The 24,566-nt window shown below is 36.5% G+C and overlaps 1 protein-coding gene across 2 annotated transcripts in view; it reads right to left on the minus strand.

The window, feature by feature from the left end:
• Positions 1-24,566, minus strand: part of LRP12 (LDL receptor related protein 12) — a 50,436-nt gene that overhangs the window by 6,113 nt on the left and 19,757 nt on the right. Inside the window, exons 2-5 of one of the 2 annotated variants that reach the window (XM_058831788.1) lie at positions 14,139-14,195; positions 7,141-7,276; positions 5,507-5,709; positions 553-1,654 (exon numbers count right to left, since the gene is read on the minus strand). In XM_058831788.1, the coding sequence (XP_058687771.1) occupies positions 553-1,654; positions 5,507-5,709; positions 7,141-7,276; positions 14,139-14,195 (1,498 nt within the window). The remainder of the gene's footprint in view (positions 1-552; positions 1,655-5,506; positions 5,710-7,140; positions 7,277-14,138; positions 14,196-24,566) is intronic. The other variant, XM_058831789.1, reaches the window with a different exon arrangement.

Here is a 24,566-nt window from a genome sequence, read left to right on the forward strand (position 1 = left end):
ATATAAAAAGCACCACGAGTAATGCTTATATTATTGTAAAAGATTGAAGGGTATGTAATCCTGGTATGAACTAGCCTACAAGAGAAGAAACATGCTGTTATGTACAGAACAGTGATATAAATTGCAAATTAATTAACTGCAGTTTTCCCACACTTCCTTTTTGGTAAAAAAAAAAAGCTTTAACCCTCTCTAGTGAAGTGATCAGAATGCTTCTATCCTCTTTTCTTCACTGGTAGAGTAGTCAGTTCCTGGAACAAAGGTCCCCAAGTTATGGCACCCAACTGTCAGATTTCAAGGGGCATCAGGACAATGCTCAGCCACAGGTCTTAGGTTTAGCTTTAGATGCCCTTCAAGAAGCAAGGAATTAGACTTTATATTCCTCATGGCTCCCTTCCAACCTGATAAACTCTATGATTAACTAATCTCTTTTTACTATCAAAGGAGCAATGTCTTTACAAATCATGTGCAGCAATATCCATATGTCAATAAAACTACTTCAAGTACGAACAAAAGGAAACACCATAACATTTAATAAAGTTCAGTTCCACTTACCTTCGCTCAAACATCCTGAGTGAGTACAATTTACAAGTACATCCCAGTGCAATGACAAGCAGCAATCCACAAATAAGACTCCCAATGACAGCTGCAGTTATCACTCTAGTGGGCACAATGACTGGGCAATTCTCTTCGTCACTGCCATCGCCACAGTCATCTTGAGAATCACAAACCCAGCTCTCAAACACACAGCGGTTATTTTTACAGTGAAAATTGCCTGGCTGACAGAAGAAACAATTCTTTTCATCTGAACCATTAGGGCAATGATTCTGGTAGTTGCAGCGATCTGAACGAGGGTAGCAAACACCATTTCGAGAGCAGGGAAACTCATCTCTTTGGCACATGGTGCAGTTGGTTTCATCCCTTCCATTTGGACAGTGCCAATAGCCATCACAGCGTTGCTGTTCTGTGTAGCACCCCCAATTTCCACCACACGGGATTTCCCAGGGCAAACAGAAGCCATCAACTTGATAGGTTGCATTGAACCCTCTTGCAGCATTCACTTTGTCAGCACAAAAATGCACTCTTATCTGTCCTGAGGATGAAACAACTGTGAGGGGAGCATGGGAGTCAAATGCTGTCAGTACACGCAACAGCCTCCGTGGATTCTCCTCTAATCCATCGTATATTTTGACATAGTCTCCATAACCTGTACCATCAAGTTTAAAATCGGTGAATCGCAAGATTACTTTGCGATGATCACCAGTGTCTATCAGCCAGGTGCAGTTGCTGCCAGGTGGATAGAAGTCAGGATAGTTGGGAGAACTGAAAGTACCATAAAAGTATTTTAACCACTGCCCACATGTTGGCACATCACAGTCTATTTCATCTCCCAGATCAAGACAATCAATGTTACCATCACATTTTAAAGATTCCGGAAGGCAAGTGTAAAGCTTGGTGAAGCGGGAAAGACACTGGAAGTGATTGTTCACACAAGGCTGAAAGGAAGAAGCTGTCGGAGGATTAGCTTTGGCACAGACTTCTTCGTCCGAGTTGTCTCCACATTCATCCATATTGTTACATTTCCAACTTTCTGGAATACACTTCCCATTAGCACAGTGAAACTGATCACAATCACAACTTGGTTCATCAGATTTCCCTGAAAGCAAAAAAAAAAAAAAAAAAAAGAAAAAGAATTCTCTTAGAGTTTAGCACTTTATGGTTTGTTTTGCATATTGATTTGCCACACCACGTACCTCAGAAGGACAAAGCAAATGCCTGAAGTGTCTTTAAACCATGGTAACTTTCAGCAAATGTCAAGACAAAACAGTTTTTTCAAGTCCAAATTCCATCAACACATCAGCATGAACCTTATCCTTGGCTGATTTCAGTCAAATAACTTTAACCCAAGCAAGAAAACAATGCTCACTTATAGGTATTGAGAAATCTGACTTCTAATATGCTAAAAATAAGTTAGAAAAACACTCTCTCATCTCTCACTCAAAATACAGAAACATTTTGTGCTGCAGTACTGGTTATCTCCTCAAGACCTGTCCAGAAAAGCAGTCAGACTCTCTTCTGCATTTGGAGGTTCCTACTTTGTACCAAAGGATCTAGGGCAAGAGAGAAGCTGACAGCTGAAGATTACATATTACCACCAAACAAAGAAAGAAACCTCTGTCTTCTCCTTTTCCCACTGTTTGCTCCTGCTTCTCCTGCAGCAGCTATGACGGGAGTGCACCAAATGCAAAAATGCACGCTTGCCTTTACTTACTGAAGTTCCAGCCATATTGAACACAGAAGCATAGCTGGGATCCAAGTTATTTCAGCTCTGCAACAATTCAGCTGGGTCAAACACTGCTGTATGGTTTTCAATTACTCTTATTTCTACCAACCAAAGTACAGACTGTAAAACTTGCTAAAAAACAAACTTCCATGGTCAAAATCTTTAAAACAAGTCTGCAATGCAGATGGTCCTACACAACAGTAATTCAGAAAATAAACTAGACAAATATACATTCATTCTAAGAAACACTATGTTTTAATAAGGAAACAGGAAAGACAGCGTAATGAACTCACTGAAATCCTAGTGTTTCCAGGAGAAGCATATTCTATCTTTTTTTACAAGAGAACAATTCAGATTGGAATGGAAGCCATCTAATAAAATTATCTCCTCAAAACAAGGCCAATTGGTGTTTGATTAAGCTCTTTAGGGCCTTCTCCAACCAAGAACTTTTAAAGTTCCAGTCCTTTACTATACAACATTATAAAAGTTTTCACAACTAGCTTGAATTTTTCTTGCTGGAACTAATCTGCTGTGATAGGTCAAGTCATATCATACCCCTCCTTTTTTTCTACTTTAGTATCTCAGAAAGAATTAAAAATGAATACTCTAACTTAAAATAGTAATTTTTCTTTAGAGAAGTACAATTCATAATTTTTAAATTTCACAAATGCTAAGGCTTTTAAAAAGTGAGTGCAGGAAAAAATGAAATCATCAAGAGTGATAAATGTTATAAGCACTGCTGAAGAATGTTTAAGTCTACAAATTTGCTTTCAGAGACTGAAGAATGAAAGGAGAGCAAAATATGTGCTGCCAGTTACTAATTTTCAGAACACGTCCATTTTGCTAAAAAAAAATAATCCAAAGAACAGATGCAGTATAAATGATACCATCTTCTTGTTCTGTTACAGGTATTTAAGTATTTACATATATAGTATACTCACACACATACATATGGTTCACAATACCAGTATGGCAAAGTTGGAACCTTGGCCTTGAATTTAAAACCTGTAAAACTGAACTGCCAGACTAGTCCTACCTAAATTGAGTGACTATGCTACACAGGGGGAGTAATAGAATAGTAGGTAGGAGATAGTAGAATATGCATCACTGAACCTGTTCAAGTACTGATTATAATCTAGCTCAGTCCTTCTGCACTGAAGAACCTGGAAGAGGTTGAGAAGAAAGCTGTAACATGGAGTTATAAATATTGATGAGAATACTGCAGTGACAAAACAGGATACAATTTCAAACCAAGGTCTTCCTTTGACAAGCTTTGAAACATCCCAGAAAAGAGCTGGAATACTTGATCCTGATTTTTAATCACCAATCCTGCAATCCTTAAATGAAGAAAATTTACCTCTGAATCAAAAATTAGTCTTAAAATGGTAAGAGATGTACTAAATAAGACTAACTCTGGGAGCTGTACCACAGACTTCAGGTTAGCAGAAAATCATTAGCAGCACCCATATACGGTTCTAGCAAAAGGACTAACACAATTCTTCCTGGCATTTACAGCAGCCATTGACCTCTATGCTTTTAATAACTTCCTTTTCCACTCTACATCACCATTAGTAAATTCCATCTCATTTAAATCCCATAACTAAAAGGGCTGATAAATAAGTGTGAGAGGAAGATGGAGGGAAGAAAGACAAGTGGCACAAAATTTACTTTCTAGTCCAGTACCCTTCCTACTTGTAAGGCTTTTTTCTTTCCTATTATTGGTTTAAGTTAAATATAAATATTTACCTATTATTTTCTTTAAACAAGAATTAATTCAAACAATTCACATGACCTATCTTCCATGTAAGATTTTAAACATGGGGCTCCCTGATGGTCATGCACTTGGAATCTGTACTGTTTCTATCATTCCAGCCCAGACAGGCCTAAATTGCATCCAAGTAACTAACATATTACTGGTTTTTCCCTTTTTAATATGATGACTTGCCAACTTTGAGAGCAGCCTTAAAAACACTGAATTAAATAGACTATTGAGGTGTTAATCTGAGCACTATTGCATGATGCTGATGAGAAGAACCAAACATAATGGTGCAGCTGAATGCATAGCAAAAGTGTTAGCATTTCAGGAGTCTTTTTTGACACTCGAAGGAAGAAATGACCAGATGATTATTAAAGCAACTGTCAACTCTTCTCCTATATACAGAACTCTTCTCCTATATACAAGTCAGTTTAAAACATTAAAAGACCACTGAAACACTACACTTCCACCTCAACTGTGAAGTATTTCCTAAGTATTGCATCAAACATAGGGAGCAAACTCAAGCTAAAATTTCAGTAATGCTTGTTTATTAAAAAATTAATAAACCTCCCCAAAATAAAATTTATTTCTTTCAAAAAAGACATTTATAAACATAGGATTGAAGTCTTAAACACTTTAATCTACAACACACACTCCCTTAGAGGGAGCATGAAGGTAACATGAAATCATCATGAAAACCAAGAAAAATCTAATCCAGTATTTGGGATGATCATGCGGTAGCACACCATAATCATGCTCTTATGTAGAACTACCTCTTAAAGCCAAGAAAAGTTTGGAACTAGTCTTGACTGGCTTCCTCCTCTCTCTTGGCAACCTCTAATAGAACAAGAATGGCTCACAGAACAGTCTCAAACTATCACTACTGGTAACTAGTTTTTATCATATCCTGTAATAACACAAGAAAAATTTTGTATGTACAGAACCATGCCTGCATTTGGCTGGATTAATCTATCACATTAGCATGGCAGGGTTTTTCTAGATTTATTTTTTTTCTACATTTATTTTTTTAAAAGATAGTATGCCTTCTGGAAATGGGAGAAATTATGCAAATTCTGTGAGAAATGTAAAAATAAAAAAATACTGCCATTTCTTTTCTCTCTCAAAGTATTTATAATACTCAGAAGTCTACCCAACTACTTTAACAAATTTATTTTAGCCTGATGAAAACATTTAAATATCAATTTCTTACTATGTTAAAAGAAATTCCAGGTGCCTAGTACTATTCGCTAACCTTTTCCTCCCAAATATTCAATCTGCTTATTGTTACTCCCACTTTGAATATTCAAATTGTGCATGGGATCAAAATACTTTATGTTTTCTGATTTCAATAGACCTTGAGGTGACTACAGAAGAGACCTGTATTCAGTACTGTGAGAAGGAAGTAATTCTTGAAACAGGAAACTGAAAATGATACCATAAAATTATACTAGGTATCATTTGAAACATACCAGCAAAGTAGGCTAATCTGAAGCCTTTTCTGGAGATGCTATCATCTGAATGAAACCTTATCCAAACATGATCCTGTGAAGAGATGTATGGCGAGGGAATGGAAGAGCCACATGCTCTGTAGCCTTCAATGTTCTTGTAGCTTCCAATTGTTAACCAATCTGAGCTGCATCGTCGAGATCCCTGAACATCAAAATCTTGAAAGCTGAAAAAGAGAAAAGGTCAAAATTGCTACTGAACTGAATATTACACAAACAAGCTGCTGAATTACTGCACAGGAAAATTACCTTGAAGTTCTTTTTGATATAAAGAAATACTTCTTCTTCTGAAATAAAAGAATAGCTTCTCTACCCATGTAGAAAAAGAGTTTAACCTTGTGCTGATACTTTTATATTATGAGGATAGTAAGGATCCATTCTGTCAAACAAAATATTGCGTCCACTACTTAAATGAAATTTTGCTACAAAAATACACACTGTCTTAATCTAAAATTCTGGTAATGAAATTGTTCTTATGTGTCTCATTTAATGACTTTCATACACTACTAAGTGATTTTAACTCCAATTTCACCAGAATTTTAGCTAATACTACATTTATGGCAATAATATGTTTTGACATTATAAATACAGATAAATAGTTCGAAATTATTTTTTCAGGTAAGACTTTCTCCCAGTTGCACTACTCAGCTACCCAAGCACTATGTCATGGACTGCTATGGTATGGCTGCACTCAGTCAAGATAAGCTGCCATGGTAATGACTGCACAGAACAGGCCTGTACAGACAAGAGAGCACCATCAGAACTGAAATGTGATACGTACGAGCGGAAGAAAATAACAGGAAAGAAAAAAAAGGAGTTTTAAAAATAAACAGGATGAAAAGTTCAGAAAACATCCTAGTAGCTGAACAGTTTTACCTACTTTATATTGCATTTAAGCTGGCTAAACATTTAGTAGAAAGATTGTTTAAATTAAGAAGCAGAATTTAAACGAGTAACTGATGTCAAAGCAAGTATTTCACAATGAAGAGCAGTTTCTTAGGTCAGCAAGTCTGAACTGGAAACTGAAGAAAATCTGCAGGTAATGCAGTTTCATAATAAAGTCTATGAAGCAGTACTAATTTGTATGTTGATGCTAAAAGAAATCAGTAATCAGAAGTGAACTGATGAGAATTTGAATTAATAAGTTTTTTTACATTATTACTTTAGAAAAGTTACAAGATATGTGAAACTGTGAGGAGCTCCCTGCATCAAAACTCAACCTTTTCTGAACTGCAGTCATATCTATTGACTCACTGTTTGTCCCTGACATTTTCAAGCACACCAAGAGACCTCAGAGCAATGAAGCATTACAACATTTATTCTACACACTTTTTAATGAAAAATTCCTGTTTCAGACACATTGAAAAAATTCAAATAAATGAGCACACTGACATTTTTCCTAGTCACCAATTCTCCAGCTGAAAACAAATGCTACATGGCTGTGTGCGAGCAAATCAGATAAAAGGAAAGGCAAAAAACCAGACAGAATTGAAATCCACCACTTGCAGGAAGGAAAACTGGTATGTGCACAACTGGCAGTTAAAAATGTCTGGTTAGTATTTCTTTGATCCAGAAGGATAATACAGGAGCACTGTTACCTTATAGTAATGATCTCCCCCGGGTTCGCATGGATGTACCAGCTACAGTTAATTCGGGCAGGATACTCAGAGGGCCACCCTGGACTTGTGATTGTCCCACTTGGTGATCGAATTTGTTCTGGAATATCTCCACAAGCTATAAAATACATATATATTGAAAGCAACTTGGTTAATTCCCTTTTTCTAAATGCCAATAAGACAAAAACCCCACCCAACCAATCAGCACCTAATGAGGGAGAATATCAAAGTGAGTTAGATGACACAGTAACTAAAGAAACCACAACTTCTAAGGGAGTTTGTAATGGAACACGTCATCCTAAAGATGTTTTCCAACAATGCCAGTGCAGCAGTTTTTATTTACGTCAATTACTACTACAGATTAAGAAAGATTCTATGTGGACTTTGACAACTTTATTAAGTTAAAGATTTTTTATTTTTAAATTTTATTTTTAGTCTTTACAAAGATTCAGCTCAATTTAACCATGCATTAACACGGTTGTTCATTGATTACTTAGCTTTAATTTGTTTTTCACCTTCTAATGCACTTAGAAGCATTAGAATAATGCTAAATAATCAAGCAGTCGAAATTTCCTGTCTTGGGTAGACCCAGTGCTTGACCATCATTTAAATACCTGCCCTCTTCCAGTTCTTGGCATGGAAATGATCTCTGTACACGATTCCAAATGCTTGATAGGAAAAGAGCACTTACTGCAGCAGAGAGACCTGCATAACTGCATTGCTGATAATGGACTAGAAAGTTTGTATTTACAGGTTTAATTATATGCAACTGAAGTAACTCAGTCATTTGTACTCCTACTTAATTGGTGTAGCTTTCTGCATTGGCCTTAACTCAGCTGCTGTTCCTTCCAAAGCTCGAGCGTTCTCAATTCTTCTGCTTGTATTTGAAGTAATGTATTTACACTTAACTTTGTGGACTTTGTTTTCCTCCCCATAGCAGCCTCACATCCAACAGCTGTCACACAGCATATACACAAACTTCAAATAAACAGAAAGGCTAGAATGCTCTCAATGCAGCTTCAAATTATGAGGAAGTCTCAGTGTCAAGAAAACATTATAAATAACTGCCCTCTGAGCTTTTATTTTTCAATTTAATCACTGATAGTCCAAAACCTGCCAAGCTGTCAAAGTTACTGGTAGCCCAGTAAGTTACACACAGTAGCTTGAACACAAGAACTATTACAAATAAGAAAGCACTTCCATTACTGTCTGATCATCAAAAGCTTTTAGAATTCCTATGTGATTAAAACAGCCAATCAGAACTGCTGAATAAACAAACATGATGAAGAATGAACTGCATTTTTAACAGTGGAAAAGTCACAATAATGTAATTTGTGGACAAGTTATTTTTTCTATTTTTATACAAAATCAGGCTTTTAAAATAATTTTGCAATAATATAGAGAACTAAAACTATAAAAAGTTAGAATTTTAAATGGTTACTTTAAAGTATTTCCATACAGCACAAGAAATGCACTTTAAAATATATTTCAGAAGGACTAAAAGACAAAAATGCTGACATCTGAATTTTCTATATTAACTTAAATACCACTGAAAAAATAAAATTCAGGAAATTTTCTATTTTTCTGTATATCTGGAACAGAATAATGCTTTTAACTGTTTTTGACATGTTCCTTTTTAGAGTTTTATTCATGCTTCACAGTTAACATACTTCAGCTGTAGGACACAGGAGCTGTCCTAGTATCTCGGGATGAAAGTCACAAAATACAGAAAGATATTGTTTCATTTGAATATGCAATCATTCACTTTCTTTTTAATTTTTGAGCAAACCCTATAGGTGGTGCTCTAACACCATGATAATTTGGAACACAGCTCCTGTGTAAGCGATCTTTTGATACTTAATATTTGTTCAGGCAATAAACGTAAGGACTTGAAAGAAAAGCTGGTTATTCATTTGTTTAAGTAAAATAGCAGTTCTAGCAAAAACCAAAAAACATACAGAACAAAAACATGCAAAAAATGTAGAAGAATGTATGACATTTTGTACCAAGCTTGCAAATGCTGGCAACAATTCCACATACTAGTTGGTTACTACTGAAGTAGTCCCCAGCTTCAATAAAGTTGCCTTGAGGTGAAATTTACAGTGCAACATACACCTGCTATCAGGCATTTCCAAACTGGCACACAAAATTTTGTCACTGAGAAACACTGCAGAAGCTATTACATTTACAAAGGACACTTTGCACTAAAATATATAAAAACCAATCCATTCAACATGAGTTCATTCCGTTTTACAGAGTCCGCCTCCAAAAACATTAACATGCTAAACCCATGTACCAGTACAAACAGTAACATATTTGTACACCAGTATAAATGGAATTTCTTCCACATGACAATTTTGTATAATCAAGGTAGTGCTTTCAGAGCACATGAAAGCTTCCAGTTTTGCTCAAACTCAGGATTTTTTTCATCCTCTGTAGAACCAACCTTATATCCCTGTAATTTCTACAGTCTTTTATTAAGATGTCTTTTTCTCTGTTTCTAGTAAAGCTCACACTACAGAGCTGAGAGCAAAAGACAATCATTTGCAACAGCAACCAATACAGAGAGAAACAGACTATGGAGGGCACAAGGAAGCAAGAATGACCACAGGCACAATAATACAGGATGAATAAAACTGTACAAGTGCTGTAGAAGAGAAAATACTGAAGGAAGTATTCATGTGACAAAATGGGGGTTCAAAAAAAAGGGAATGGACTTGAAAAGCAAATTACAGCTTTCTTCAAGTTGGCCAGACAAGCTAAATGCACTTGCATACTTGATATATATTCATGCACTAAAAATCTCTTATTTAGAGCTCAGGAGACAACAGAAATCTCCTTTTTGCTTAAAAAGTGTAAAAAGGTCAAGATCAACTGTGCAGAACCTGTACTTCAGAAGTTCAGTCTTTCTGAGAGTGAACAATTTCTCAGATTTTTAAAATCAAGCATAACCTTTAGAAACAGAACAGCTTTAAAGTGAATATACTTTATAAAGACAATAGCAAGCCTCTAAAATCAGTTCCTGACCCTCTGCCTAACTAGATGTTTCTCCTATACATTTATAGACTATAATGTAACACATTTTACTCACGTATCTGTAAACATACAGAACGTAAACAATATCACGAAGGATATGGGGAAAAAAAAAAATCCAACTAGTGGAACGTAAAACAGAAATACATCAATAGAGGCAAACAACCTTTGTTTAAGTTGAGGAAAATTTGGACTTTTATTCTCAATTGCTAGCAGTCCTACAAGCATTTGTCATATAGGTCAGTTGTATCTAAGATAACTTAAAATTACAAGAAAACTGATTAAGTTTAGAATAATTTATTTAAAGTATTAAAAATACATAAGAGAACAGCAGACTGAAAGTTAAGGGTAAAAGGAAATGAGTCTGCAATGAAGGCAGAAGCACGAAAGAAATTGAGAAGGTTGCATTGTAGGGAAGCAAAGACACGCAGTGATGCGTGCCCAGGATGTTCTCAAAAGGCCATAGTATTTGAAGGGAGGGTAACAAATTCCTCTTGCACAAACATTTCTGTTGTGTCTGCTTACATTCCCTTCAGTGCCCTTGTATTCTTTGGCACAATTCTGCTCATCCATCTCCTACCTGTTTCAAACACTTTCCTTTGATAATCTTTATTCTATTAAAAATCTATTTGCAATTCTGTTTGTTACTCTGATATAACTGATAAAACTATAATTTTACTGTTCAGTAAATTGCAATACTGCAATTAGGACTGAGGATGTTTCACATATTACAGTGTAAAATAATGGTCAAAAGAGCTTGCTCATAATTTTCTGGTGATATGGATTTCCATGTAGACTTTTTAAAAATAGACAGAACAGTTTTTCTTATTTCCCTCTTCCTGAAATTTGTTTACCATCCCACATTACAGAACATCATTATAAACTACAGGATGTTGACCAGTAAACAAAAGAGAGACAATTAAAAGTTTATTGTACCAAATTCAACTAGCAAGTTATAACAAGAAAATAATTAAGAAACCTATGCAAAAATTCTGTAGCAAGATCTAGAGAAGTAAAGTACCTGTAGTAAGAGTGAACAACATGTCAAGGAAAAAAGTCACTTCAGAAAAGCAGGGAGACGGAGATTAGGGATTTATCTTCACAGTAATGCCAAGAGATTAGTTGAAAAGATAAAAGAATTAGCTTTCAATGTGAACCACAGGATGATAAGGTATGCATTATATTGGACATGGTAAGGACATGAATGCAGCTGGATAAATGATCTGAAGGTGTTTAAAACAGCTTAGAGTAAAAAGAGAATAATGTTGTGATAAAGTCTAAACCGTGAACAGGGAGGATAATTATTGCATTGTAACTCTCAGGAGCCACTCAAAGTCTTATGTAGGAACTACAGGGGAAGAAGGCATAGGAATCTTTGCCTCCAAGTCAAGCCAAAAGGCTTTAATTTAAAGTGCCCTTTGCTCTGCAATAGAGACATGTTCAGTAAAAATAAGTCATTATATATATAAACATATATATATATATAAACCATGCTGCAGTTTTTAAAATGCAGACTGGGGGGTTGGTGAGATAGGGAATTGGTTTTGCAATAGTGACAATTATGGCTCAACATACCTCAAAAACAGACCTGAAAATATTTCTGAACTCTTTAGATTTTAAAGGCAAACACTTGCTCTGTAGTGGCAGCTTATATGCAAAGAGACAACATTCCACTAATTGCTGCTGGCAGAAAAAGCAGGCTTATATATTAAAGGGGTACCTGTAACTTGGCAATATAATATATAGCAGAAGCATAAATACCAAAGGCCACAGAGGCCTGTGCTATTAAAATAAAATTTAGTAAGGTAGGTATGTAGTCTTACAGCAGCAGCATGACAGGAAATCTACCATCAAGACAAAAATTTCATTTTAAATCCCATCTCTGTACAACGGCCCAAGAAAATCGTTTGCTTGGTTTCAACACCAAGTGAAAGTTGGATTTAGAAAGATTAAAGGCCAGATGTCTTTGGTTCTATTTTACAGAAACTCTGCTTAAGATTGTTCTGCAAAATACAAAGCTGTCCAGGTATGCTTGATGAAACATATAACCTGCAAGTTTGAAAATATGCTTGGGAGACCCAATTTATTTAAAAGGAATTAAAAAATAATTTAATTCATCACCATCTTTCATACTCGGGCCATGCACTTAAATTTTAAGATGCACATACAAAGAGCAGTAAGGAAAACAGTAGTGGGTCAGTCTATATGCTTTCTTCAGGTTGTCCTTAACAGATCACCCCTTCCCCATTACCTTGAAATTCCCCAGTGAAGAACTTGCAATTTGTATTAAAAAAGAAACTTAGGAGTACAGTATTTATTTTCTGTCATCTGGAAAGCTATTTAAAAACACACGAACATCAGAGATATTTATATTTATATATATATATATATGTATTTTTTTTGTTGTTGTTGTTATTAGTATTTATTTCTAAATGGATTTTTCTTCTCAGTAGTTAAAGTTCTATCTACTAGCTGCTGTTATCTTGCATACAAAGTACGTTGTGTTCTGCTCTTCTTGGCACTGCCTGTTCAAGCATGCTGGCCAAAGTACTGGAAGCAGAGTCAAAAATTCCATTCACCTCTTGCCCAGCAGATGCTTTTCTGCCTGTATTGTGACCTGGGACACAACTGTTGCAGTAAACAAAGGCATGAGGGGTTGTTAAAATATACCCTGAAAGCTGCATAGCGAGATTTTAAGTTGACTTAGTGTCTCTCATCCATTCCAACTCCAGCAATAATTGTTCTGACAGGGGCAAGTAGCTGTGTTGATATTTATTATTTACAGTGCTCCATAAATGTAGTATATATGATACTTGGTGCACCAGTAGTGTTAAAAAGCAACAGCATTCCTCATGATGCAGCACAAGAATGGGTAAGAAAGATCTTCTATTTATAGACTTTTAACAGTTGTTGAGTTGCGAACAATAAAAGGGAAATAAAAAGCAGTAGGTTTAACAAAGACCATCCACTGACCGTAAATTTATGCAAAAACTCAGCCATACTAGTACAAGTAGCAACATAATGTTTAAAGCAATACTGCAAGGATAACTACAGTGAGATATACAAGCCGTTCTCAAAAAGGACAACTTTGCATTTTGACTCTTATTTTAGGAAAAGGAGGTGTAAAAATCAGTCTGAATTCCAGGGATTAGAGGCAGCTTTCCCAGAGAAAGAACCAGGCCTGTATTCTGCTACCTGCTGAGGAGCCTTTATCTCCCCGTTTGCACATACTCTGGGTATCTGTATGATAAACCACACCCAGCAGCTGCTGACACTGTGCAGCATCTGAAGAACAAAGACTGTACACCAATGCCTCAATGGCCACACAGTCCCATCACTAACACACAACACACCCAACTGCGGCTGCTGCCCAAAAGAGGACTAAAACTGACTTATTGGAAGAGAATACAGAAACCTTTCAGCAGTGTGTGCTGCTTTTATACCCCATATTCTCCCAGCATCTCATCAGTTTCTCAGTTTCATGAGTTCTACTTTTTTTTTTTTCTTGTATTAAGGAAATTGTGTAGTCAAGTGTACAGTCGTTTCAGTTAAATCTAATCAGGTGAAACACATAACTCTTGGATTTATGTTATTTGATAGTAGCAGTGTCCAAAATTACATTTCAGTAAATTTCATTTCACAAAAACTTTACTGTGGAAAGAAAATATCAATTCAACTTAAACCAACTTTTCTCTTAGTTCAATGTTTGTATGGAAAAATAATTAAGCAGTCCACTTAGAAAGGCATAATCTGTTCATGAGCATGCAGGTATCAGTTTTATCTTATGAGAATTTTTCCATGTTCCAGTTGCTTCATTCCTTATTACATGCTGCAAAAGGCAGTAATAATTTTTATAGCCAAATATCTCTTCATAAGATACCAGGTGGCTTTCAATATTTACTATTTAAGTCATGCATGAAATTTAAACATTACAAAAAATGACTTACCCGTTGACACTCCTGAAATATGCACATTTTCAGAATGTTCTGCAAGAGCACCATTTCCTAAAATTAAACATAATGAATAAGCTAATTTCCAAGATAAAATTTGTAAAAATTCTTCAGATACCTTTTTACAGAACAGAACGAACAAACCTGAAGTTATTTTAATTAATATTAAACATGAAAGGTCCTACATAAGTTTTATAATAAATTAAAAGAGAAAAACTAGAGAGAAAGTTACCATGCAATAAAAAATACCCCCACCCAAGCATTGCTGGTTTACTAGGAACAATTAGATATATTAGAAAGTTAGGGAACAAGCCGAGACTGATACTGTCAGTGTTGAGGGACTTTATGCATGTTAGATGGCAGACTTTGTATTTTGCATCAAGTGCTATTTTATTTTCAAGAAAGGTTTGCTTCAATGCATCTTCCCCATCTCCTTCTGGAGCAAGATTTGTAAGTAAATGCTATGCAAATAAAGACATCCAGGGGACTATACCCATCTATTTCATAAAAATTGCAGCCTATACCCTTTATCCAGAAAGATGGCTCAGATACAGCAGGGAACTGGCCACCTTCGAGAGTCACTCCCTGCCAATGCTCATTAAAACAAAGGAGACTTGCAAAGATGAACAAGAGCCATGTGGTCATCCAGAGTAAGAGATCAAAAAACGTTACCCTCCAAACCCCATACTACTTAGTACTCTCCAAAGTTAAAGCAGTCTGTTAAAGCCAACATATTTGCTGGCAGGTGGCAGTCCTGGTACATGATGTGACACATCAAATCGTATTTGCATGCATTTTTCCCCTCCTTTATCCATCATTTTTTCTTTTAATCTTTACAACAAATTTGTTGTAATTTCTTTCAGAAATTTCAGGACTAAAGAGCTACTTTGATAGTGAATCTGAAATGTGCAATACTTCACTAAGCAAATCCTGAAACCACAACTCTTAATCCTTCTAAGTTTTTTAATAGTGAAGATTTGCCATGTCTCACAGACTTCCATGCATCTGATACAGTTGTTCTACCAGCACTGCAATGCTAGTGTACTATATCTGGGTAACAAGAACCTAAAATATACAAAGAAAACACAAATTCATTTTATACCAATTAAAAGACTGTTACCAGTTGACCAAGATTATAGTATACCTAAGCCAGCACCTCAGTGCTCCTCTGGTACAGTGATTACCCAAAAGATGTTTTAGAAATTGCTCCCAGGGTTGACACCAAATACAGAAAGACGTATTTTTTAGCTTCTTAAAGATATAATACAGTTAGAAACCTGATGATCAGAATTTGTAGAAAGATAGTAAGTTTATTTATTTTTTAAAACTAAATTCCTTGGCTTTCCAAAGTGACATGTTTCCCACTTCATTTTCAAAGTACTAATTTCACTGCATGTATTTACATACCAAGTTGCTTTGTCCCAGTTGTTACAAGAATTCCACACTGCAACAATTCTCCTCAATGTTCAAAACACTGAAGTGTTTTTAAAACAAAAGCTATTTCAAATACTGTTAGTGGGCAACTATTTTTCAATTAAACTATTTTCAAACTAAAATATATATCTAAGTTTTAAAAACCTGTTCTCCAAATAATTTCTCCACTTTGCATATCACTGACATGCCAAGGGATGTTGCCACTCTAATTTCATGTGTACAGTAACACTTAGCTCTTAATTTACAAAATAAAATCTTTGCTGGAAAATTATTTTACTTGTAACCAGTTCCATAGAAGCACATTTCTGATTTTTGTTTTCCATTATTTCCAGCTGCATGACAAAAACATTAACACATTTCAAGACCTCTTGTCTAACCTAAAAATAACTTACTGATATTTCATCTTTCAAATACACCGGGTATTATTCACCTTTTTACTTGCAAAACGGGGTATTAGCACATACAGCTGTATTTGTAGTTGCTATTGAACACTGAAAACAAATATCATTACAAAAGAGAAGGAACTCACAAACATCTAGAAATATGAAAAACTCAGAAGTAATTACATTGAGAACAGTAAGTATCCCAGCACTCCATTAATGCTCCCAGAATCTGAATTCCTGAGAAGCTGCCTGTACACAAAGACCAGGAAAACAAAAAACCCAGAATACTAATGAAATCAGCTCTGATGAAAATACAATAAAACATGAAAAGACTGACATAACACTGAAGTGATGGAAAACAAAGCAAAGAATATATATATCAAAGACTGACAAAAACTATAAATCAGTAATAATGAGAACCATACTAAAATGGGAACTTGCATCCAAATCCTGTATGTGTTGACTCAGAATTAATGGGTTAAGAAAACTTAGGCCAATACCTGGAGAGAACACTTGAATATTTTCCATCTAAATATGCTTTACTGTCTAGCAATGAATCTCTCAAGATAAAGTGATGTCAGATTTATTGTTAAACTAACTTCAGTGATTAGTCAGAAGCAGCATTAATGTGTGATGATGAAGCCTAAATTCAGACCCAAGTACTACAATATCAAAATAAGGTCTTTTTTTTAATCAACTCCCAATAAACATATAATAAATGTCATTTCATTACATTAAAGATGATAAATCTGTCAGATTATTACTTCCTTTTTTATTGAAAATTGTCACTGAAAAAGTGTGTTTAGATGCCATTTAAGTATTGCTAACTGCTCACACCTTTATGAAAGTTTTAGACAATGACCCTTATATGATTTCAACAAATAATCACATGGTTCCATATAAAGTTAGCCTACTAGAAGACCAATATATCAGATAACAGATCAGTAATTTCCATTAAGATATGGGAACATAATTATCTTTGAAATTCCTGCTAGTCTATTTAACATAACAGAATATGAAAACGTAAAATAAAATTTCTTAGGTCACCAGTAAGTTTTTCTGTTTCTTTATGTCCTAAATAAATATTTACTATTTATCCGCATTTCAAACTGAAGTTTTAAACTGGAACAGGTGTCACCTAACAAAACCTAGCACTAGGTTTGTCCATATCAGTTACAGGAGTGTGACAGCACAGCACTGGAAGCCACACACCAAGAAGCTCCTGCCTTTTGTGCTGCCTGTAAGAAACCAGGATTGGGTTTTTTTTAAACCAACATCTTCCATCATTATTTTTTTTCTGGTGACTTCTTAAAATAAATCACTTGTGTAACCAGGACTATACCCATCTTCTTTATATGCTTTTATAAACACTTAGTACAAACACAAAACAGAATGTTTGTCAACTTTAACCCTGCAGCTTAATATATGGCCAGCAACTGCACATAAGTTAAAAAAATTCAAATGGACGAGATCAAATGGATCAAGATAAAATCAAGCATTTAATATGCTTTTTCTAAACAAAACAAATTCACAAATAGAATACAAGATTTTAAACTACTGGTAACCTATAGGTTAAGTAGAAGTATGGAAAGTGCTTTTAATGGCTTTCTACTGAGGTGAATGTTGAGTTTGTTGCCACCATTTACTAAATTAGTTGGACTCTTGCTAGAATGTTTTACAGCATGGAACAACCTCCAACTTTTGAGGTGCCTCTCTGTCTTCAACGAATTTTAAAATCTCCCAAATGTTCAAAGGAAAAATAGTTATGTTCAAAGTTGTTCACCCATTCTTACAGATGTATCCAAAGAATTCTGTTTTACTTTCACAGCACAAAGGCAGACTTTTGACCTCCACCACTTTTTTCTGTTCCATTCAAATCCTCTGGGCTGCAATGCCACCTCATCTAAAGAGCAGGCAGACAGACAAGTAGTTCCACAGACACTTGAATTAATTCCTTTTGATTCATGTCTCACAGCCGACTGACCACAGAAGCCAGCAAGATGACACTAGGTCTACCTTCAGGTTTTCCAGCAGTTGGGGAATTTCTCCCCTACAAAACCATATGAAACTATGGTAAACATCCATAAACACCCTACCCAGAAAATCCTGACACCGTCTCAACATCAGTTCCCAATATCCTGGTCCAAGACTCCTATACGTAGTCTGGAGAGGTGAACAGAACTAGACAGATGATAAAACCCCATAGCCTTGGAAGGCATTTGACTCACTAACTACTTCTCAGTTTCATCATAAATAGGAGAGTAAATACAGGCCAGGGGAGTGGACTGGCAACAAAGAAAATATGGCAGCAGCAAACACTTTGACTAAAGAACAAAGGAAAAGAATGCTTTCTCACTTGAAAAACATGACATGTTTGGAAAAATCACCTGCTAAATTCTATATATTTGAAACCCAGATAGCAGCAGTGATGCTGAGCCTCACTGTGGAGGCTAACCACAATGCAGCAGCCTTCATTTTAGGATGTTACACCCCTACATCCATCCTCCCCCACAACCTATGCAGCACAGCTCTCTCAAAATAGGATGACTCAAAGGATTATGTGCATATAACTTCAGAGTATAAAACTAAGCCTATGGTCCTGATACAAGCTACTCCTTTGATTTTTACCCAAATTCATGCATTTACAAAAAGCATAGCCAAACAGACACCCACTTACATCCACCATCCTATAATTAAGTGTCCCTTAGTCAAAATATTCAGATTAAACAAGACAACCTTCTGCTCTCAGATACATATGTGAACTTGAAGGCTTCAGACAAAGAAGACATTTACCTAAATGCTGATATATTTGAGACAGCAAACAATGACTCTTACATGAAGCCATTTTGATTTTGAATTGACTAAAATTAGTAATACTAATCTAATACACTGAAATAATATAAACTGAAAAAGCACACACAAAGATCTAGCACATGCAACATGGTCCATGGTTTGATTGTAAAATCAAACTCTATAACTTCAGTTTGAAAGAACATCATGTATACTGAGACTAAGCTAAATCCAGATTGTGTTTTACAGAAAAATTGACTGTTGAAATGAAAAAATTAAAAGAAAAAAACCCCATAGTAGCACAGGCTATTTCAGTCACCTTTATTTCTGCTGTTACACTAAGTAGTTAGTGTCCACAAAGAAAAATCACACACACCTATCTCCACTGAAGCTAAATTCTTCTGTATCAAGATTAAGCCTGTGCCATTATCCTCAACAGCCAAATTACAACCCCTATAAATAGAACTGTATAAATTGAAGAAGTGCTGTAACCGAACAGCTATGAAGAGAGAGCTTTTTCCAAAGTACCTTGAGTTAAAAGGTACTGTGGTGCATAATGAATACTATATAAGCAGACTGGACAGGACATTTTTCTTGAACCACAATTATCAAGGGCAAGAGATCAACAACAGTTCCTGTATATAATGTGTTTCTAAACACCCTTTATCATGATATATGTTCAACCTGCTTTACTTTAGACAATATATTTCATGACCAAACATCCTTTCTTCATCCTACTCCCAAAATTCCTTCCCACCCTGTACCTTACAAAGCTGCTTCTTGTCACCTAAGTTATCTTGCATTATTCTTCACCAAGTTTTGCTTCTAACTGACAAAATAAGGGTACTATATGCTTTCATGAATGAATTGGTGCTGTCTTCCATATCACCTCACTAAAAAGCCACTTAGCAATGGTACTTTGACTACTGAGTTCAAAAATAAAAATAATCTTCATCTACAGATATGGGAGCTGGAAAAATCCATGTTGCCTCTGCAACATTCCATCAGGTTTCTTAGGAATAACCCTTTTTGATAGCACATTTTTTGACAGTCCCAGCCAGTGGCCCACTTCCTGCAAACACCTAAGCACACTTGTGCAGAAACAAGCTTCTGCTGAAGATGCCGTGCGTCCCACTGAACCACAGTCAGGCTCCTCTGCCAAGCCTGTGGGAGAGAAGTGCAAAGGCCACTGCTTGCCTACCATGCCTGGGGTTAATCCATGGTTATGATGTTACAGATCAGAGCAGGGCACGTGGGAGACCAACAGAAAAACAAGTACTACTACTCTTCCTCAGATAAACTAGATGATCTATAAAGGTTCCTTCCAACACAAACCATTCTATGATAAAAGCATTAGCTCAGTATGTACAAAATACTGCACTGAATTATTTACTTGTGGGCCACCTGAAGTTAACAAGCAAAAAAAAAAATCAGGAGCCTTCCCAGTCTTTTGACTCATCATTTACAACCTCATCTCTTGAACACTTTCCTCGTATTTATTAAACTAATGTACATTTAGAATAAAATGCATTAGCTGCAAGAATTTAAAGCTGTAACCACAGCCAAGAGCTAGCTACACATATACATGCATAGGTATAAGGCCACACTGCGGCCAAGCTCTCCTGCACTGCAGAAGGATCAATATTCAGTATACTGAGAGTACCAACTGAAAGAAACACTTTCTGTAATCTCAGATGGACATGAGCGTGCAAAAAGGACTAATGTGGTTTTTTCTAATTTATAACCCAGTCTCTAAAATTATGATTTCTCCTGTAGCTTCTTTTCTATCTGTGCACCATGTGTTCTCCAACCACTGCTAAATCAAACTACAGAAATTCAGATTTTCCCTTCCTCAGAAGACAGGAAGAGGTGCATGTGCACTTCAAATTACATGAGTGAAGGAACTGAAAGTAAAGCAAACAGTGGAGCAAACAGAAAAAAAATTAGAGCAGTCTAATAGTTTGAAACTTACCCTCCCAGAACAGTCCGTGAAACATGGAGTTATTGCTACAGGGAATGCTTCAAATTAAGGTGCGGCAAAGCTCAGAACATACAGTCCACTGAAGCCAGGCAACCATCTGTAGTATCTCCATATCCAGTAAAAAAGCAAAGCAGCAGTATCATCCCCAAATTTCTACAATACCAGTCCCAGCCTTTACAGGTGCCACTATTTCACTGTTTTCTGCCTTTTGACAGCTTAGTTTGCAATCACTACATCCCTTCTATTAGAGATATGCATGAAATAAACTTAGTTTGTGCACTAACATGCATTTGGATCAACTACTCAGAATAAGATTCATAAACCACAGTAATCTCGTATTTTCCAGTCTTCACTGTCTGTTTTTATATAATGTTGTGGGGATTTGTGAGCCTCCTGCCCTGGAGAGTGGTAAATCCCCTTGGAGGGATGCCACTATAATTTAAGGGTTAAGGCGTCCCCTATGGTCCATGCCTGTTGATGGTACCATGCCTGTACCCCAGTTCTACCCATCCCCCTGGCCTGTTGGCCAGCCCCTTTTCCTTCCCCCTGGGCGGTTCCTTCCCTGCATCCTTTCCTCAGACCTTCCCTTATCCCTAGAACCTTCCCTCATCCATGGTCCCCTAATAGCCCGAGTTCTCTGATCCCTCCCCTACGTCAGACTGGTTGGCTCTGGCACCCTGGTCCCTCCTCTGTACCACCCCCCGGCCCTAAGTTCATTGGTCCCACTTGCTCTTGACCTCTGCTACAAACGATGTTGCACAGCCATGCTCTGGGCTCTTTGTTCCTGGACCCTTCACGAGCTAGGGGGAATAAATTCTCCTCGTGGAATCCATACAAAGGCCCCTCTCTACTCCTTGCTTCTGACTCCAACAATATCTGTCCAGCTGCGTGAGTGTCTGTGTGGGTTTGTGGCACTGACCAAAGCGGCTTTCCCAGAGACGCTTCTGGGAAGGTTGCGGCACCCTACCATTGACCCCACACCACAACACAATGTGTTGCACTTTGACCACCAGTTTTTGTCCTACACCCAACTACTGCTTACTTCCTTTACAAAACATGCAACTCATGACAAAAGGCAATTTAAAAAGCATCATGAGAAGGGATGATACTGACTTTTAGGCACTAACTGATCAATAATCTCCAGTGTAGCTGTAGAATCTCCTGAAGAGTTATTGACAAATTTTGTATTATTTACTTTTAAATCAACAGTTTGGCATCAACTGGTTAAGTTCACTATTTTCCCTTATTTCCTTAGGGTTAAGTACTGGAGTCATCAGAATTTCAGGTAATCATTTGTAAATCAGATTTAAAATGTGCAGATTTAAGATGCAAAGTATCCTTTATGTGAGGGATGGATTAAACAACCATTTATTTTAATATAAAATTACACATGCAATACACAGAAACACTGAGAGAAAGCCTTACTGCTATTCAGGCATCAGTCAATTTTCTACTAAAGGCAAGCAGAGCAACAGTGACAACCTTTATTCCAAACTCCAGTAACAGAAGAGTATCTGCTAAAAAGAGGATACAGTTAATATATCTAAAATTTCAAACACTGAAAGCCAATGCTCACACAAAATAAGAAAGTGTTGTATATGCAAACACTACAATGGCACAAGTAATTTCCTTAATTAACAATAGAAATGACTAACAGATGAAACTGTACTGAAATAGTGGCTTATTTAAATGTTTAACAATACAAAAGCTAGAAATAACCACATAAAATTTCACTGTAAAAGCAGATAAAGCACAGAATTTGTTTACAGTACTCAGTGCTGTTATGTTATGCAGCATCAATTTTATTTTAGACCAACTGTGATGGTCAACTTTATTTAGTAAACTAAGACTAAAACTAAAGCATCAGTTCTGCAATGGAGTAATTTTATGTATGTTTTAGATTTTTTTTTTTACCTTTTACAACAACCAGGATCTACCATTTTGTGCTTACACAATTATTCTTGGGTATAAAATAATGGGTATAGTGCTGCTGAAAGTCTGCACTGTATACTCAGAACTTGTCTAGCATCATTTTCTTTTAATCACTCTCTCACACTGTCCTTTCCTTCTCTCTCAGAGGCATTTTGTGTACAACATGTCGCTTTTGAAAAACAGGTCTTTACTCATTTCTTGGTGAATAAAACAGTCAAGAAGCTTCCAAATCCGGATTTGCTCTGAAAGGCCTAAACTCAAAAGTTAATCAGTATTTGAGTGAACATCATACCTACCTTTGTTGCCCTAAGTAGGGCCACAAAAGCTGGAGCACCTCCTCCCCTAGGAGGAAAGGCTGAGAGCTCTGGTGATTCAGCTGTGGTTATTCCAGTGGCTAAAGGGGGCCTATAGGAGAGCTGGAGAGGGCCTGCAGTGACAGTACAAGGGGTAATGACTACACTAAAAGAGAGCACGTTTAATTTGGATACCAGGAGGAAATTCTTTACTGTGAGGCTGGTGAGGAACAAAGAAGTTTTCTCCCCAAAGAAATGCCCCATCCCTGGAAATGTTCAGGGTCACATTGGATGGGGCTAAGAGCAACCTGGTCTAGTGGAAGGTCCCCTGCCTACAGCAGGTAAAGCAGATGGTCCTTCAGCAGCACAGGCCATTCTATGATGATAGGAATTTATAATCTTGTAACACTAAATTAAAAATCTCCAGACAAATATCCTACTACTTTTACATTTTTTAGCATTGGAATTACCTACCCACCTAAAAAAAAGTCTGCATTCTTTCTTCAGAAATTGACTATTACAACCCATACTCTAAAAATCTAAGTTCACTACATCAGTGAATGCTTTGAATTTACAAATTACAAATCTATTAGATTCACTACCAAAACACGATACATCCTTTATTCCTAATAATTTTATGGTGTGAATTTGATATTTGTCTACATTAGTATTTTATTTCAGATAAGGGGCATGTTTCTGAATCTCCTGATCTGCTCCTCTTCCTGTGCTTTCCTGTGCACACATTACACTGGGGCTTTGGAACCAGCAAACTGGATTTCTTTTAGAGGATGTGCTCCTACTTGTACTGAGTTTTCTGGGCCACAGTAGACCTAGTTCAAGAAAAACCCTTTAGAAACATATATAGCACAAACTTACGTCTTCAGCATAAGTTGTTTTGCTCCATAAATCCCCTTGCCAGGCTGTGGGATGTACCAACACACACCCTAAGCACGTCTTCTGCTCACCAGTGCTGCCAGGGAGGTTCCACCTCAATTTCAGGAATAAGCTTGGCCTCTACAGCCATTCAGTGTAAGCCACACAAGTTCTCATTTGGGATTTGTTAGACTCTGCATACATTATTCACTAATATTACACAAATTGTGAATGCCACGGCAACACACATAAGACGATGTGTAAAATTCCCCATCATCTGAGATGTTAGCATAATACAAGTTTGACAGAAATGCTGCCAGCCAGATGAGGCTTAAAACAGAGCCCACAGCACCATCAGGACACATCAAGCAAATGTTTGGAAGATGCTGCACTCTACAAATGATTCAGATTCCCATGCTGTGTGGCTTCCCAGTCACTTTCCACTCTTCCTTGTATTTTGAGTCTGCTATCATTAAAAGAGAAAATTTTGAAGTAGCAGCTAAACTAATTTGACTTAAGGATTTTTGTGTGAAAGTTTCAGAACAAAAAAAAGCAAACAGTTAAAGCTTCTCAGTTGTTTTAAAAGGGAGGGACAGAAAAGAACGTGCCATTATTTTTTATTCTCAGTCAAAAATTCCACTAACTATTTATAGACAGCTCTAATATACTTGGCAGCAAGCAGTGGAAATTGGAAATCTAGCAGAGACACTGGCTCAGCTTCAACAAGATTCCTGATTTT

Source organism: Poecile atricapillus, chromosome 2 (assembly GCF_030490865.1).
Source record: "Poecile atricapillus isolate bPoeAtr1 chromosome 2, bPoeAtr1.hap1, whole genome shotgun sequence".
Classification (NCBI taxonomy): domain Eukaryota; kingdom Metazoa; phylum Chordata; class Aves; order Passeriformes; family Paridae; genus Poecile; species Poecile atricapillus.